Here is a 15,037-nt window from a genome sequence, read left to right on the forward strand (position 1 = left end):
GGTCAGGCACTTCTAGGTAATAGATAATGAAAAAGGTAAAGATCTCCGGTCCTCTGTATGGTCAGGCACTTCTAGGTAATAGATAATGAAAAAGGTAACAATCTCCCTGTCCTCTGTATGGTCAGGCACTTCTAGGTAATAGATTATAAAAAAGGTAATGATCACCCTGTCCTCTGTATCAGGCACTTCTAGCTAATAGATAATAAAAAAGGTAACAATCTCCCTGTCCTCTCTATTGGTCAGGCACTTTGTTGACACCTCATTTTAAAAGAGGCAGGGCAGAATTAAATTTGTCACACAAAGGATTCAGATGATTCAGTTTCAGTCTGGCACTATGTCAGTAGAAAGAGCAGGAAATATTATCCTGGACAAGAAAAGAATTGGGATAGCTTTCCTCATATACTTAATGGCTGTCAAAGTGTCTGCTTTTCTCTAGAGAGTAGTCTCTAGACTTGATTGATACAGAAGTCATCTTCAAATTTAACAGTTCTTTTAAGAAGTTTCAGCAGATATTTCTAGAGTACCTATGGTGTGCCAGACACAATTCTTTAGGAAATAAAACAAAAATCTCTTGTCTTTGTGGCCCTAAATTCCAGCAGACTAGTACTTTGCATGTAGGTAACCAGCAGACTTCAGTGTAACATAAAAGTCTTTGATTTTCATGATCGTTCCTTGTTTCATTAAAAAGTATTATAAAATTTTTACTGTAAAAAATAATACCTTCTGTAACTCTACCTAACCAGGCGTATATAAATTGCAGCATGTCATAATTCTGTGAAAGCAGACTAACAAAAGAGGTTGTGGCTGTCATTTGCAAGATTTTCCACTGTCTTTTACTGGAATGACTATCTGACGTAAGGATTGAGTGAGAATGCTATATATCAAATGTTATTGCTGTTCATTTTCATAGTTTTTATATTTTAGAAATAGGAATTCTTTCTATCATCCTGAGGACCTGTTGAATTATTAGGAAAGTATATGTTAAGTAGGTTAGTAGAAGACTAGTGAGTAGAAGTTATAGAAGGACCCAAATTGGGAATACCTTTCAAACAATTAAAAATAGTTTTTAGCTTTGATTGCCTTGGAAAGTTATGAATTTCCTATCTCTCCATCTTTTTAAGCAAAAGATTGATCTAGAGATCTTATGAAGGGGATTTCTCAAATGGGGGAGAAAGTGTTCTAATAATCTAAAAGCTCCTTTCCAAACTTTAACCACTATAAATCCCATGAGATAAACCAAGCCAGGAAACTAGTTGACTCATTTGGTGTTAAGTTCCAGGAATCTAAAAACAGACAGTGCAACTTAAATGACAAAGACACTCATGCATTAGGAATCAGAGAACAACTGATTTCAGATTGGTTCTGCTAAAATTTACATTCTTTGTTGCAGACCTGTGCAACAGACCTGCAGACCAAAGCTGACCGATTGGCACAAATGAGCATATGCTCTTCATTGGCACGGAAATTCCCCAAGCTCACAATCATAGGGGAAGAGGTAAGACTTGTCAGGGATGCACTATTTTTTTAATGGGAGCTGTTTACCATATGGATTTATAATTGCCACTTTAATGACTTCCATACTACTGTTACTATCTCAAGTGTTACATCTGGTGTTTTAACACCAAAATAATTAGCCTATTCCTTGGACTTGAAGGAAATGTCTGATTATAAAATATTTCAGTCCATTTCTAGGCAGATGTCTCAATTCTTGACCACAGAACATAGGGTTCCTGTTGTAATAATCAGCATGCAAACTATGAGATGGGCAGAGTTCTAGAACTTTGGAATAAAATGGATTTTGTTGTTTCTGGGTTTTTGTTTTTTTTTTTAATTAGGCTTCCTTGCACACTTGTCCAAAGACTGTAACACTGAAAGTGAAGGAAGTCACATCTCATGTAATTGAGAGAGAAGTATCTCATGTCAGAACCACTTATTTATTTATTTATTTATTTATTTATTTTGATTTTTGAGAGTGTGTTTATTAAGGGCTTAGGATAATAAGGGGCAGGAATCGTATGCTTACAGATAGGTTTTTAATGATTAATTCATTTTGAATTATTACACACTGAATCCTGTTGAGGGCGGGTTAGGCATTTAAAGCCATTTAAGTGTTCCCTATGGAAACTAGAGTGAAATCAGAACTCTTTTAATTTTTGTTTGTTTTTGTTTTTGATTATTTTTTTAATTTAAATTCAATTAACATATAATATATTAATTTCAGAGGTAGAGTTCAGTAATTCATCAGTCTTATTAATAACCTGTGTTCGTTACATGACATGCCCTCTGTAATGTCCATCACCCAGTTACCCCATCCCCCCACTCCCTCCCCTCCAGCAACCATCAGGTTGTTTCCTATGATTAAGAGTCTCTTATGGTTTGTCTCCCTCTCTGATTTCATCTTGTTTTATTTTTCCCTCCCTTCCCCTATTATCCTGTTTTGTTTCTTAAATTCCACATATCAGTGAGATCATATGATAAGTGTCTTTCTCTGATTGACTTATTTTGCTTTGCATAATACCCTCTAGTTCCATTCACATCATTACAAATGGGGAGATTTCATTCTTTTTGATGACTGAGTAATATTCCATTATATGTATATACTGCATCTTTTTTTTTTTTTTTTTAAGATTTTATTTATTTATTCATGAGAGACAGAGAGAGAGAGAGAGAGAAGCAGAGGGAGAAGCAGACTCCCAAGGAGCAGGGAGCCCGATGCGGGGCTCGATCCCAGGACCCTGGGATCATGACCTGAGCCGAAGGCAGACGCTTAACCGTCTGAGCCACCCAGGCGCCCCTATACTGCATCTTTTTTATCCATTCATCTGGCGATGGACATCTGCAGAGCCACTTATTTAAATAAGTTTATAACACTTAAGATTTTTTTAGAAAAACTGTTCAGGATAATGAAGATGGAATTTTTTTTGTAGTCAACTTTGATGGACCATATGTGGTCATTTTTGCAATTTTAGTCAGTGTGCTTTATTTTTTGACTCAGGTTAAGCTCTTAACATAAATGGGAAACAGGAAGGCCTAGTGAACTCTGATGTTGCATTTCTTCTGTTACTAAAACAAAGGGTGCTCTGTGAATGCCAGACAACTTCAGTAACCATCAGTGTTATTTGCTTTAGGATCTGCCTTTTGAAGAAGTGGACCAAGAGCTCATTGAAGATGGTCAGTGGGAGGAGATACTGCAGCAGACGTGCCCATCCCAGTACAGTGCTATTAAAGAAGAGGACGTATGAGCCATATGATTACTTGAGTCTTTGTTAGCCTTCATGTTTGTGCTCTAGTAAATAAAATTTGCCTGTAAGGTTGAAAAGCTGGTAGACATAAAATAGAGGCCCCTAGGAACTTGAAATCTTTCAGGGCCAGCACAGAAGTGTCAGGCGACCATATGGGAATGTGTGACCTGTTAATTTAGGGTTCTGTTCCTCATCCTATCGGTTTCTTCTCTACTCTAAAACTATTACTAAAAATACTTCTAGGGAGAACATCTAATTTGTTAGTAGGTTTGGTAGTAAAACTTTTCGTTGGTAATTGAGGCTGGAAGGCGGTGAGATAGGTCGCTGCCTTATGTTTGGAAAGCTATAAAACTCACCTCGCTTACTTTATAACGTTGTTTAAATCTGTAGCTTCAGATAACTATCCTAATTCTTTAGTTGTTGAGGTTTGGTTGATTTAACACACATTCATCAGTATCTACTTTGAGTAAGGCGCTTTGCTCTGAGGGAGGGAGGACACAAGAACAGTGAGACGTGGTGTCTTCTGGGAGAAGTGAGCCTCATTCACAGATTCATGCCTAGCACTGTAATTCTGGTGGGTCTGCATATCCTGAATCATGTTGAAGTCCTAAGTAGAAGGGATTTCTTTTTCTGTCTACTGTCAATTTATAAACCGTTCATTTTTCTTGGCTGGGTATAAACGGTGTCCTTAAGTTAAAATTAGACTGTCATTTTTTTTTTAAATCAGCATTTATATGTCAGAGTGAGTAGCAGCCACACACTGTTTAAAACATTTTTGGTGCCACTTTAAAGTTTTCCCTGTACCACCACCTAGACCTCAGTGTGTTCATAGCATTGTGTTTAGTGTTCAGGTGACAGTAAATGGATGAGTGAAGCATTTCCTATTTAAAATTCTTAGATCAGACTTTTCTCTAATTTAAATGGACTTTTCCCAGGATTACGAAACAATAAGGTTTTTTACTATCACAAAACTGATATTAGCTTAAGCAATTCAAAATATAACTTCAAAAATGAAAAAAAGGTGTTTTTAATCTACTTAAACCTATTTTTTAAATGTCGTATGCTTAATTTGGATATTTCCCTTTTTTTAGCTTGTGGTCTGGGTTGATCCTCTGGATGGTACCAAGGAATACACTGAAGGTTGGTATCTCTTTGGTATTTGTTTTTGATAGCAATAGGTCTAGTATATGATATTTAGTTGGAAACACTTAATATTTCATCTGCTGCATGACAACCCAGTATCATATTTTATGTTTATGCCCTGAAGCTGTATTTGTGCTCATCCTCGCTATTATTGTCTATCAGCGATTGTCAAGACAGAGAGGGAGAAAATTCAGTCCCTTCAAATACCACCCTGTGACCCTCTACCAGTGCCGTGATTCTAATGTCCTGCAGGTGGGAATAACTAACACAATGCCAGGGTTACCAAAGGGACTACACTGAACCCCCAGCTCTACTGGGGGAGAGAACAAGGAAGAGCCCAGCTGTGCTCTACTACCATGCCCTCCCCTGCCAGGTCCACCCCCTCCCCCGCTCCCCCCTCCCCCGCTCCCCCTTCCCCGCGCCCCGCCCTCGCCATCTGTGAGCTGCTTTCTCACTCACAGCTTCACCTTTAAAGATGAGTTTGGGAACACGGTACAATATTTCTCCTTTCTGAAATTGCCTAAGATGAGAAAAATTAGAAAGCAACACATTAAAATAAAATTGGCAGCATTAAAGTAAAAAGACCAGGCTCAGAGCCAGAGTTTTAGGTTTTAGGAGCAGAGCATATATAAGCTTAGAGGTTTATTTTTGAAACCGAGATCTACATAGGTTTTCTTATATTGGTTCTCAGCTTCATGACTTAAAAACAAGATTTCTCGTAATCATTAGAAAAAACTCTACTTGGGTGAGACATATCTGTAATGAGTCAGTCACACAGTATGTTTGCATGTGTATGTATATGTATGTGTATGCAGTAAAATATCACTATAATCCATTAAGAAATAGGGAAGCTCTAGACAGCCTAGTATGTATAAGAACACCCAGATAGATTGTTTAGATCTTGACCCCCACCTCCAGAGATTTTGATTCGCTGGCTCTGGGAAGGACCCTGAGAATCAATACTAACATTATGCCAGTTAAGGGGCGCCTGGTTGGCTCAGTCAGTAGAACATGCAACTCTCGATCTCAGGGTCGTGAGTTTGAGCCCCATGTTGGGTGTGGAGCCTACTTTAAAAAAAATTATGCCAGTTAATTCCGATGCTGCTTGATAATCTGTAGACTGCACTTTGAGAAACCTTACCTTAGAGACTTGCAGTGCAGGTCTAGACAATAATCCTGGAGTAGAGAGTGATCCAGCAGGCAGCAGTGACATGGAAGGTGGCAGAGGGGCCCAGGAATCTAGCAATGGCTGCAGAGTTATGGCTGGCTTATTCAGTTGGTGTACAGACTGTACTAATGAGCCCGTGTCTGTTGATTCAGTTAAGTGGCCAAAGATCCTACTTCTGTCTCTGGCCAGCCATCTCTTATAATTTATGCATTTTGTCAGAAGTAGGACTGATCGTGGATGAATCATTACAGATTTCTTACCTTTATTCCAAAAATAGCTTGGAGCCATTGATGTGCCGATGATAAGTCATAATACGAGCAAGTTATATCATTGATCTTCTTGATACTCATTTCTTCTTCACAGGTCTTCTTGACAATGTGACAGTCCTTATTGGAATTGCTTATGAAGGAAAAGCTATAGCAGGAGTTATTAACCAGCCATATTACAACTACCAGGTATTACTATAAATGATACAAAAATATTTCATTAGATAAGTAAGTAGAGTGTTATATGATTCCTGATGTTATCTAACCCAGTGGTTTACACTTCATTGCCCGTACAATTATTGGGGAGGTCTACAAAATACAGCTTCCCAGATCGTACCCCAGACCTGTTGAATCAGAACCTCTCAGGGCACTGATACCAGGAATGTATATGTATGTATCTGTGTGTACGCAGACACACCGTATGTATTATGTGTGTATATATATGTATATATATTTTATGTATGCCTCATGATTCAAATGCAGAAGTTTGGGAATTACTGACATGGTTCTTGATTAGCTTGGTCATTGAGACACCTGATTTGCAGGTGGTTCTTGAAGCATATTGAAGAAAGGAACCATTTCAACCAAGAAAAGATGCTAGCCATGTTGTCTTCCAGGTAATACTACATAGCGCCTAAATTGCAGTCAGCATTGATAACAGAACTGGATATGCTCTTGCACTCAGTTCTAATTATTTTGTCTCTCTAATCTGCTCTGACTTTCTATTATACTCCAAACAAACTGTCTTCCTTAGAAGCAAGAGACTAATGTAATTCCAAAGCAGAAATATACCATGAAATCGCATTAAATGTTAAAGGAAATTGTTGCAGTAAAATTTTTGAGGTATTTACATTAGTGTGATCTTGATAGAACTTTGGAGAATCAAAGTAACCAGAGTGGGGACTATTACTACTGAATTTCTAATTTGAGTTAAGAGCAGGATTAATCTCTGCTTTTTTTTTTTTTTTAAAGATTTTATTTATTTATTTATTTGACAGAAAGAGAGCGAGAGGGAACACAAGCAGGGGGAGTGAGAGAGGGAAAAGCAGGCTTCCCGCCGAGCAGGGAGCCCCATGCGGGGCTCGATCCCAGGACCCTGGGATCATGACCCGAGCCAAAGGCAGATGCCCAATGACCGAGCCACCCAGGCGCCCTTAATCTCTGCTTCTAAGATAAATTTGTTTTTCATGTGTATGATTATAACTTTTTATTTATAATCCTGTGCTTCTTGAAATCATTTAGCAAAAATAGTGCATTATTAGGAAAGTCTCCCATATTGAATTGCTTAAGTGTCGTGAATTCTTTTAATATGACTTTAACATTTATATAGCATTATATGCAGACACAAGTTTGTGGTTTTTATGTAAACTTTAAAGTAAGTTAATACTATTACTTAAAAGAGGGGCATTTAGTTCATAGATAATGTTGTAATGCATGGCACTTTTCATCAGATCACAGTGCTTAGGGGTTATTAATACTTTCCATCACTTCTTTCTGAGATTAGAAACATCGTATTCATTTTCCACAGAACAATGAAAAGCAGAAGTTAAGGGAACACAGGAATGAAGCAAAGATGAGAAAAATAGCTAGGGTTTTGGCCCCACTAGTAGGTAGAAAAGAGGCAGGTGACTTGTGGTACCCTGGGTGGCCATTGTCCATCCCATGTCCCAGCTCACTTCCTCCTGTTTGCTTCTCCCATTGCTGCCTCTCCCTTGACCACAGTTCCTCTGCACTCTCTTTTTCCTCTCGTCCTCTACTCTTTTATGCCTTAGAATTTGTTGCGACAAGTGGAAAAGTTGCCCAGTTCTGTTGATGGTATTCAAGGCTGGAGATTCAATTTTAAGTAATCATCAGTATGATAATAATAGCTACAATTTGTCATGAGCTACTGTGTGCTGCCAGACTCAAGGGATTCACATGCATTATCTCATTTAATACACACCACAGTCCTTTAAGGAAACTTTGTTCCCGTTTTAAAGAAGAGGAAATGGAGGCAAGTAACTTGCCGCCAGACCACTCAGTTTGTCATTGACAGATCTGGAGATTGAAACCCAGGTCCAGGGGTGCCTGGGTGGCTCAGTGGATTAAGTGTCTGACTCTTGATTTCAGCTCAGGTCATGATCTCGGGGTCCTGAGATTGAGCCCCAAGTCGGGCTCCGCACTCAGTGCAGAGTCTGCTTGGGATTCTTTCTCTCCCTCTCCCTCTGCCACTCCCCCGCACTTGCTTGCTTTCTCTCTTTCTGAATGAATGAATAAATAAAATCTTTAAAAAAAAAAAAGAAGAAAGAAAGAAACGAGGTCCAGGCCCTTAGCAAATACTCTATAGTGCTTTTTTGAGCCAGATGAAAGACTTCTAACAATTCAAACGTTAGTGTTCTAACAGATATTGAAGCTGGTAGGCACTTAAAAGAAACAGTGTGGCTTAGTGCAAGGAAACCTAATCTGTCTATATGTCGGAGATAGCTTCTTAACCACTATGAATCGTAATTAACCATTATGAAATAAGATGACAGTGTTAGCGTTTATCACCCCCAAGAAAGTTGGTGTGGTGCTCTGAAGGAGAGAGACAGAGAGATGAGGAGCACAGCAGAAGGCTGGCTGGCGGCCTTATGGGGTTGCATTTCCCTCACCACGGTGCCAAATCCCCTGGTCACATCTTCTTTGTGTACATACTCATTTACGGAGGGACTGTGACATCTTAGGAACCAGAATACCTGTGTCCACTCTTTAGTATGCTTTCCTTTCCTTTTCAGAATAACTGGAGAGCTGAATTAATAAATAGGTTCCTTGAAAGCATGACCTGTATCTCAGCAATCAAGAGAAAGCCCGATGGTCACCAGAGCCTGTCTGTACTTTTCAGGTTCTAAGACTCTCCTGTAGTGTAGACTCGATGGTGAACACAGGAAGCACATGAACATATGTTGAACGCCCAGTGCTTGTTCTTTGGTTCCTCTCTTGCCCCATTGCAGGGCGAGCTGTGAGCAGACAGCCTTCAGCTGTCCGCCTCTTCAAGGATTGCCTCACCTGTAAAGAGCTGCAAGGCCCCATGGTGTGCCCTTTCTCAAGGCAGTCCATTTCCAGTGACTGGTTATTGCATGAGTATAAGTGCCTGGTATTTCCTTCTGATTTTTATAACCCTGAAGGGCCATTCTAGCTTCAGAGCTCCCCATTGGGCCAGCTGAGACTGTTGGTGGATCTGCATGAAGCTCTGTGTCTCCCTCTGCCCACTCGTGCTTCCCTCCCTGCTAAGGGTACTCCGTAATAAACACCCTCCCTATGTCAGAGTCCTGCAACATAAGCATATTTCACTGCTGCAGCAGCCAGGGTACTGTTAGTGGGCAAAAAGGATGATGTGTTTGAAAGCATTTTATTTTTTAAAATATTTTATTTATTTATTTTTACGAGAGAGAGCATGTGAGAGTGAATCCACAAAAGTGGGAAGGTGGAGCAGTGGGAGAAGCAGACTCTCCACTGAGCAGGGAGCCCAATGTGGGACTCGATCCCAGCACCCTGGGATCATGACCTATGGCTCAGGTTTGAAAGCAACTCACACCCTGGTGATACTGGATCAGCTGTAGTCCCCGATGCACGTGCATTTCACACCCAGGCGCCCCTGTTTGAAAGCATTTTAACAAGGAAAATGGGGCAGTATAGTTTAGTGATGAAGAATATTGGTTTTGAATACAGATGAGCCTGAGTTTGGTTATGATCTTCCTGGAGTCCTTAGGCAGATTACTTCAATGACTCCAAATCTCATTTTTCTCATCTGGAAAACAAGGATGATAATACGTACTTCATGGAGTTATTTGGGGATTAAATGAGATAATACATGTAAGGCACTTAGTATGATGCCTGGTACTTGCTTAGTATTCAGTAAATGTCTGTATGTCTACAATATATGTTTACTATATTAATAGAATGGTGTTTCGATGACTCTGTTAATCATTTTATGCATCAGGTTATGTTTTTCTATATGAACTGTAGAGTTATAACAATGTTTTGGAAAATTCTTTGAACACTGCAAAGGAAAATACAGATGCTAAGGTTGCATTGTCATTGCCCTTTTACCACCACAATTGTTAGTAAAATCTTTCACCCTGACCCTGTTATCCATGGCTACTCTTCAGTATCACCCTATTCAGTTGCCGTCTCTATGGCAGCAAAATACATTATTGCCATTATCTGTTCCCATAGTAACAAGATCCTTGTTCCTTGGATAGTGAAAAGTAGTAATCAATACATGGTGTTTCATTTCCTGGAGACTTCGGTACCTTTTGCAAACAGCTGTTTTCAAAAACGATAATGAGATCAGTGGCTGATTCAAAGAGAGACGGGAATCAGTATATGATGTTTCCTTTCCTGAGGACTTTAAGGAATAACCATAAGTTCCCTTCAGTAGCTCTCAAACCCAGTTATTAACCCAAACAACAAGAGAATACTCAGTTGATTATCTCAGGAAAATTTCATGGTGGATGATATTGTTCTTGTTCTTTATTACATTACACGGTCATATTTTTATTTAAAAAAAAAAAATCATGGTGCTAACCTAAAGTGATATTCTATGTATGGCTGACATTTTTCTCCAGATGCTTACAAACTTTGCTGTTGTTTCACTCACTTACATAGGCAGGACCAGATGCTGTGTTGGGGAGGACGATCTGGGGAGTTTTAGGTTTAGGTGCCTTTGGGTTTCAGCTGAAAGAGGTGCCTGCTGGGAAACACATCATCACAACGACCCGCTCCCATAACAACAAGTTGGTGACTGACTGTGTCACGGCCATGAACCCCAATGACGTGCTGCGAGTGGGAGGAGCAGGAAATAAGGTATGAACACATCTGCATTTCCCAAAATGTGAAATAAGAGCTGGGGAGAAGGAATTCGAGGTTGTAATTGACCATTGAAAGCACATTTCAGCAACATTTGAATTTTTTAAAAATGTTATGGTTCAAGTCTTTTTATCTGAGAGAATTCTGTGCTAATAGAAGTCATTAGGAGAAGATCTTGTGCCTCTTGCCAGGCCTCATATTCTCGAGGACCCTCTTGGGTTACTTCCTAGACCTTTCTTCTGCGGACCCTAAGGATGGGCCTGCCTCCCCTTCCTGGATACTTCCCCCATTCTTTCACCTAGGCTTCCATCCTCCTGAGAAAATTGTGAAACGGAACACAGTTGGATCTGCATCCCTAGCCCTGATCTCTTCTCATCTGATTGCCCCCTGGATATCATAATGATGACATATTTCTGATATCTCAAATTCAGCATGCCCAATTGGATCTCTTCCTTTTTTCTTCCTGCCCCTACATGCATTCCTCCTATTTCCTATCTGCTTAATGGCACTACCATTTTCCTAATTACTCCTGCCAGACTCCTGAAAGTCACCCTAGACTCCTTCCTTCCTCATATCATATCTGTATCTTCTTAATTCCTTCCTGATGTCTCCTCTTGTCCATCTCAACTGCCCCCACCCTAATAGGTTTCAATTCATCATCCCTCACCCAGACTTTCCAGTAGCTTCCAAGTGGTCTGTCTGTTCAGTCCCAGTCCTCATAAAGCAGTTAAAAATGCAAAACTTACTGTATATCACTTCCTTGCCCCAAATCCTTGGATAACTCCCTGCACAACAATTCAAAATCAAAGCCTGTGAGAATGGGTGTAAATTCCCCTATATTTTGGCTCTTGAACACACCCCAGCCTTATCTCATGCCATCCCCCAACTCACACCCTGGTGATACTGGATCAGCTGTAGTCCCCGATGCACGTGCATTTCACACTTGTATGCCCGGCCCGGGGAAGGCAAATAGTAAATACTTACTGAACTGAGTGGAATTCATTTTTCTTCACCTACCCTTTGGAGGCAATAATCAACTATTTTTAAATTTTCCAAAAGCATTTACTGGTAAGAGGATGAAAATGGGAGTTTAAAAATAACAGTATTTTGCAGGGGGGAACCAAAAACATTTCAAAGTAAAAAATGTATTCTTGGTATTCACTAAATATAAATAGTGACAGGCGTGATTTCTCTTAGCCCTTACTTTTATAACTGCAAAAGTCCCATTATGTCTTTTATTCCCAAGGGACACCATTCTCCTTAGGAAAAAAATCCCCATCCTACACATTCCCCACCTTTTCTCCTATAAAAAGACCTTGTTGGGCAGTTACTAACTTTTTTTATGTTGAGGACTTCTTGAAGAGTCTAATGAAGGCTACAGCCCTTCTTCCCTTAAGAAAATATACCCGAAATAGTTCTTGGTACATAGTAAGACTTGACACACATTTGTTAAATGAAAGAAAAACCTTTTATATAAAAGTCTACAGCAAGTTTTAATCGTTTGATGGTGTTTCTGAAGAGTACTAAAAAGAGTAATTGGTTACATTGCATTCACTGAGATTTTCCTCCTCCTTTCAGTCTGCTCTCTTCATCTGAATATTTGAAGTCTGAATTTTACAGTACTGATTATTTCAGAGTATAACCAAAAAATAAGTAAATGACTCATGAAAGCCTGATAGCAGGTTACTTTTTAGAGTCATGCAGTTTCTATCAGTGACCTCAGTTTTGTTTGAGAATTATAGGAGTTATTAAGATGACAATTTACAAATTAATATTTTAGTAGTAGAAAGAATAATATGTAGTAGGACTCCAAAGACTTAAGAAACTACTTGTTAGCCTAGTCAACATTACATATGTGTTAGGACTTACTGCAGTTTATACATTAGTGCACTACTTGATGTTCCTCTATCCTTTATATAATCTACAAGATTAAAAATCTTCAATTTTTCTACAATATACCATATATTGCTTTTACAGTAAGAAAAAAACCAACATAATAAAAAGAAAACTTTATCTAAGTAGGACTATGAAGACTATTCCGATCTCCTCCTTGTGGCTTATTTAACCACTCCCCCCCCCCCTCAGGTCACTATATGATTCTATATTCTATAGTATTCTGTATATTTCTCCATAATACTCTTGTCCTTTCAACCTGCTAAAAGCCTTCACCTAAGTTGAGTCTGACAGAGGAATGGATGAAATATACTTGATAGAAACAAGTGATTTCTCTTATTCTTCAATCTTTTCATGGCCTGGGGATAATTATTATCTCCAACCCTACAGATTATTCAGCTGATTGAAGGCAAAGCCTCTGCGTATGTATTTGCGAGTCCTGGATGTAAGAAGTGGGATACTTGTGCTCCAGAAGTCATTTTACATGCTGTGGGAGGTCAGTCCCTTTTATTTTGGGGAATTACAGGTGTTATAGTTTTTATATTATGCTACGACAGAATCTTTCAGTATTACTTTACCTAGGTTCTGAGGATATAAAAGTTCGAAGGAATCCTAGAGATTAGCTGGTCCAACCCCTGCATTTCAGAAGTGAGACCGTCGATTTTTCGGCAAATTCATTTTCTTTAGTTATTTATCTTTTGGATTTCAAGCTACATATAGTTGGTTTAATTAAACCCTTATTGATTTGTGGCTTTAATGCTTCTAGGGTTTTTTTTTTTTTCTCCAGAAAAGTAAAATGTTCATCACCATTGTCTTCACCTCACTTAGTTTCATTTAAGCCAATACTGGTAAATGTTTCAGTACTAGTGCTTAAGATCATGGAGTTAGAATTTTTTTTAATCTGACTGAAAAAATATTACGAATATATGCATAGTAAGATGATTTTTCAAGTTCCATAAGACAACAGTTTACTTCTCTTAAACAAAGCACTTGATTTTTGTTCTACCCTTTCTCCTAATATATTATCCATATCATATCTCATCAGCATATTACATGACAAGAGAGTTAAATTCATCACAATCCCATTTCATTAGGATGCTAAATGAAACTGTAATGTAACACAATTATATTTGATGAGCATATTTCACTTAAACTCTTACTAAATAAAGTGTTAATAGTCAGTGGTAGAATGAAGAAAACACTTTTGAAAATGGGAATGGTAGTGATGGAGTAGAACCAACAGGAAAAGTAATCACCTCAGGAAAAGGGAAATTAATTGATGCCAAGAAATATGAATTAAAAATGCCAAATGAAATTAATTTTAATCAGGGAGAAAAAATAATTTTCTCTTTCAGTTAGTCAAAATTGTTCTATAGTTTAAGTTCAAGGGAATTAAAACTTAAACCTTTACAGTCGCTCATTATTTTTCCTATCTTAGCCAGAATTAATTTATATTATAGCATGGGGAAGTAAGAGGCGTTTCAAAATAACTAGAAACATAACCATCTGGCGAGCTGCTAATGTTGTATTGATGTTTCTTCTGTAGGCAAGCTAACTGATATCCATGGAAATGCCCTTCAGTATAACAAGGAGGTGAAGCACATGAACTCTGCAGGCGTCCTTGCCACGCTGCGCAATTATGACTACTATGCAAGTCGAGTTCCAGAATCTGTGAAAAATGCACTTGTGCCTTAGAGGAAAATCTCATTTACTTAGCGAGGAGAAGGACACTTGATTCTCAGAATAATATATGTTAAAAGGAATTGGATGGAATTATTAGAATTCCACTTTTACTTTATTCATTGTTGATCGGTGATTTATATTTAGTTACTTAGGAGTAGAAAAAGCAATTAAAGACTTTCTTGATTGATTAATCACCCAGGCCAATTGTGAGATCGGAAGGATTTGTAAAGTAAGCGTGTTACAGTTCTTTTCCTCCTTGTATTTGGAGGAATGAAAGGAAGGTTTAGTTTCAACTCGCTATTCTGGTCAGTTGTTTAATCAACATTCCTGTTATTGTGAACAAGGTTTCTTTAGGGCACAGAATCACAAGTTGTTACCTGAATCTCATTCTTGTTTTTCACATTAATTTTAAGTTTTCCTTACTCCAGTTAACGAATATCCTGAAGTGTCATGTATGTTGATGAAACAGATTTATGGGAAAAGCTTCTTTGTAATAAATTATTTAATTCTAGCTCTTTATGTTCTTTACCACCTTTTAACATTTTTAAGTAGTATTTGAAAATGACATATTCTCTACTGTGGACATTACTTTATTCTTATGGTGGCGTCATTCTAAAATGCGTAACTGTGGCAAGTTAGGGACTTACCTTAGTTCTTTCCAAGGAGAGATTATAACATTAAGCTATCGAAAGTATTCTGACATTCTGCCTAGATTTTTCTTTTTTGGGTATCTTTCCAGTGCTTTTAAATAAATTTCTCTGTTACTGGATTAGGCAAGTCATCTAAATTAATGGTTCTCAAACCCAACTACATAT

General features: G+C 38.4%; 1 protein-coding gene across 5 annotated transcripts in view; it reads left to right on the forward strand.

The window, feature by feature from the left end:
- BPNT1 (3'(2'), 5'-bisphosphate nucleotidase 1) overlaps positions 1–14,733 on the forward strand; it is a 22,395-nt gene extending 7,662 nt beyond the window's left edge. For 4 of the 5 annotated variants that reach the window (XM_021698404.2, XM_021698403.2, XM_021698402.2 and 1 more), the window contains exons 3-9: positions 1,391–1,495; positions 3,129–3,236; positions 4,334–4,382; positions 5,917–6,008; positions 10,446–10,643; positions 12,930–13,035; positions 14,086–14,733. In XM_021698404.2, the coding sequence (XP_021554079.2) occupies positions 1,391–1,495; positions 3,129–3,236; positions 4,334–4,382; positions 5,917–6,008; positions 10,446–10,643; positions 12,930–13,035; positions 14,086–14,234 (807 nt within the window). In that variant the 3' untranslated portion in view covers positions 14,235–14,733. The remainder of the gene's footprint in view (positions 1–1,390; positions 1,496–3,128; positions 3,237–4,333; positions 4,383–5,916; positions 6,009–10,445; positions 10,644–12,929; positions 13,036–14,085) is intronic. The other variant, XM_021698406.2, reaches the window with a different exon arrangement.
- The last annotated feature ends 304 nt before the right edge of the window (positions 14,734–15,037 follow it).

The sequence above is a fragment of the Neomonachus schauinslandi genome, chromosome 6 (genome assembly GCF_002201575.2).
Source record: "Neomonachus schauinslandi chromosome 6, ASM220157v2, whole genome shotgun sequence".
Taxonomy (NCBI): domain Eukaryota; kingdom Metazoa; phylum Chordata; class Mammalia; order Carnivora; family Phocidae; genus Neomonachus; species Neomonachus schauinslandi.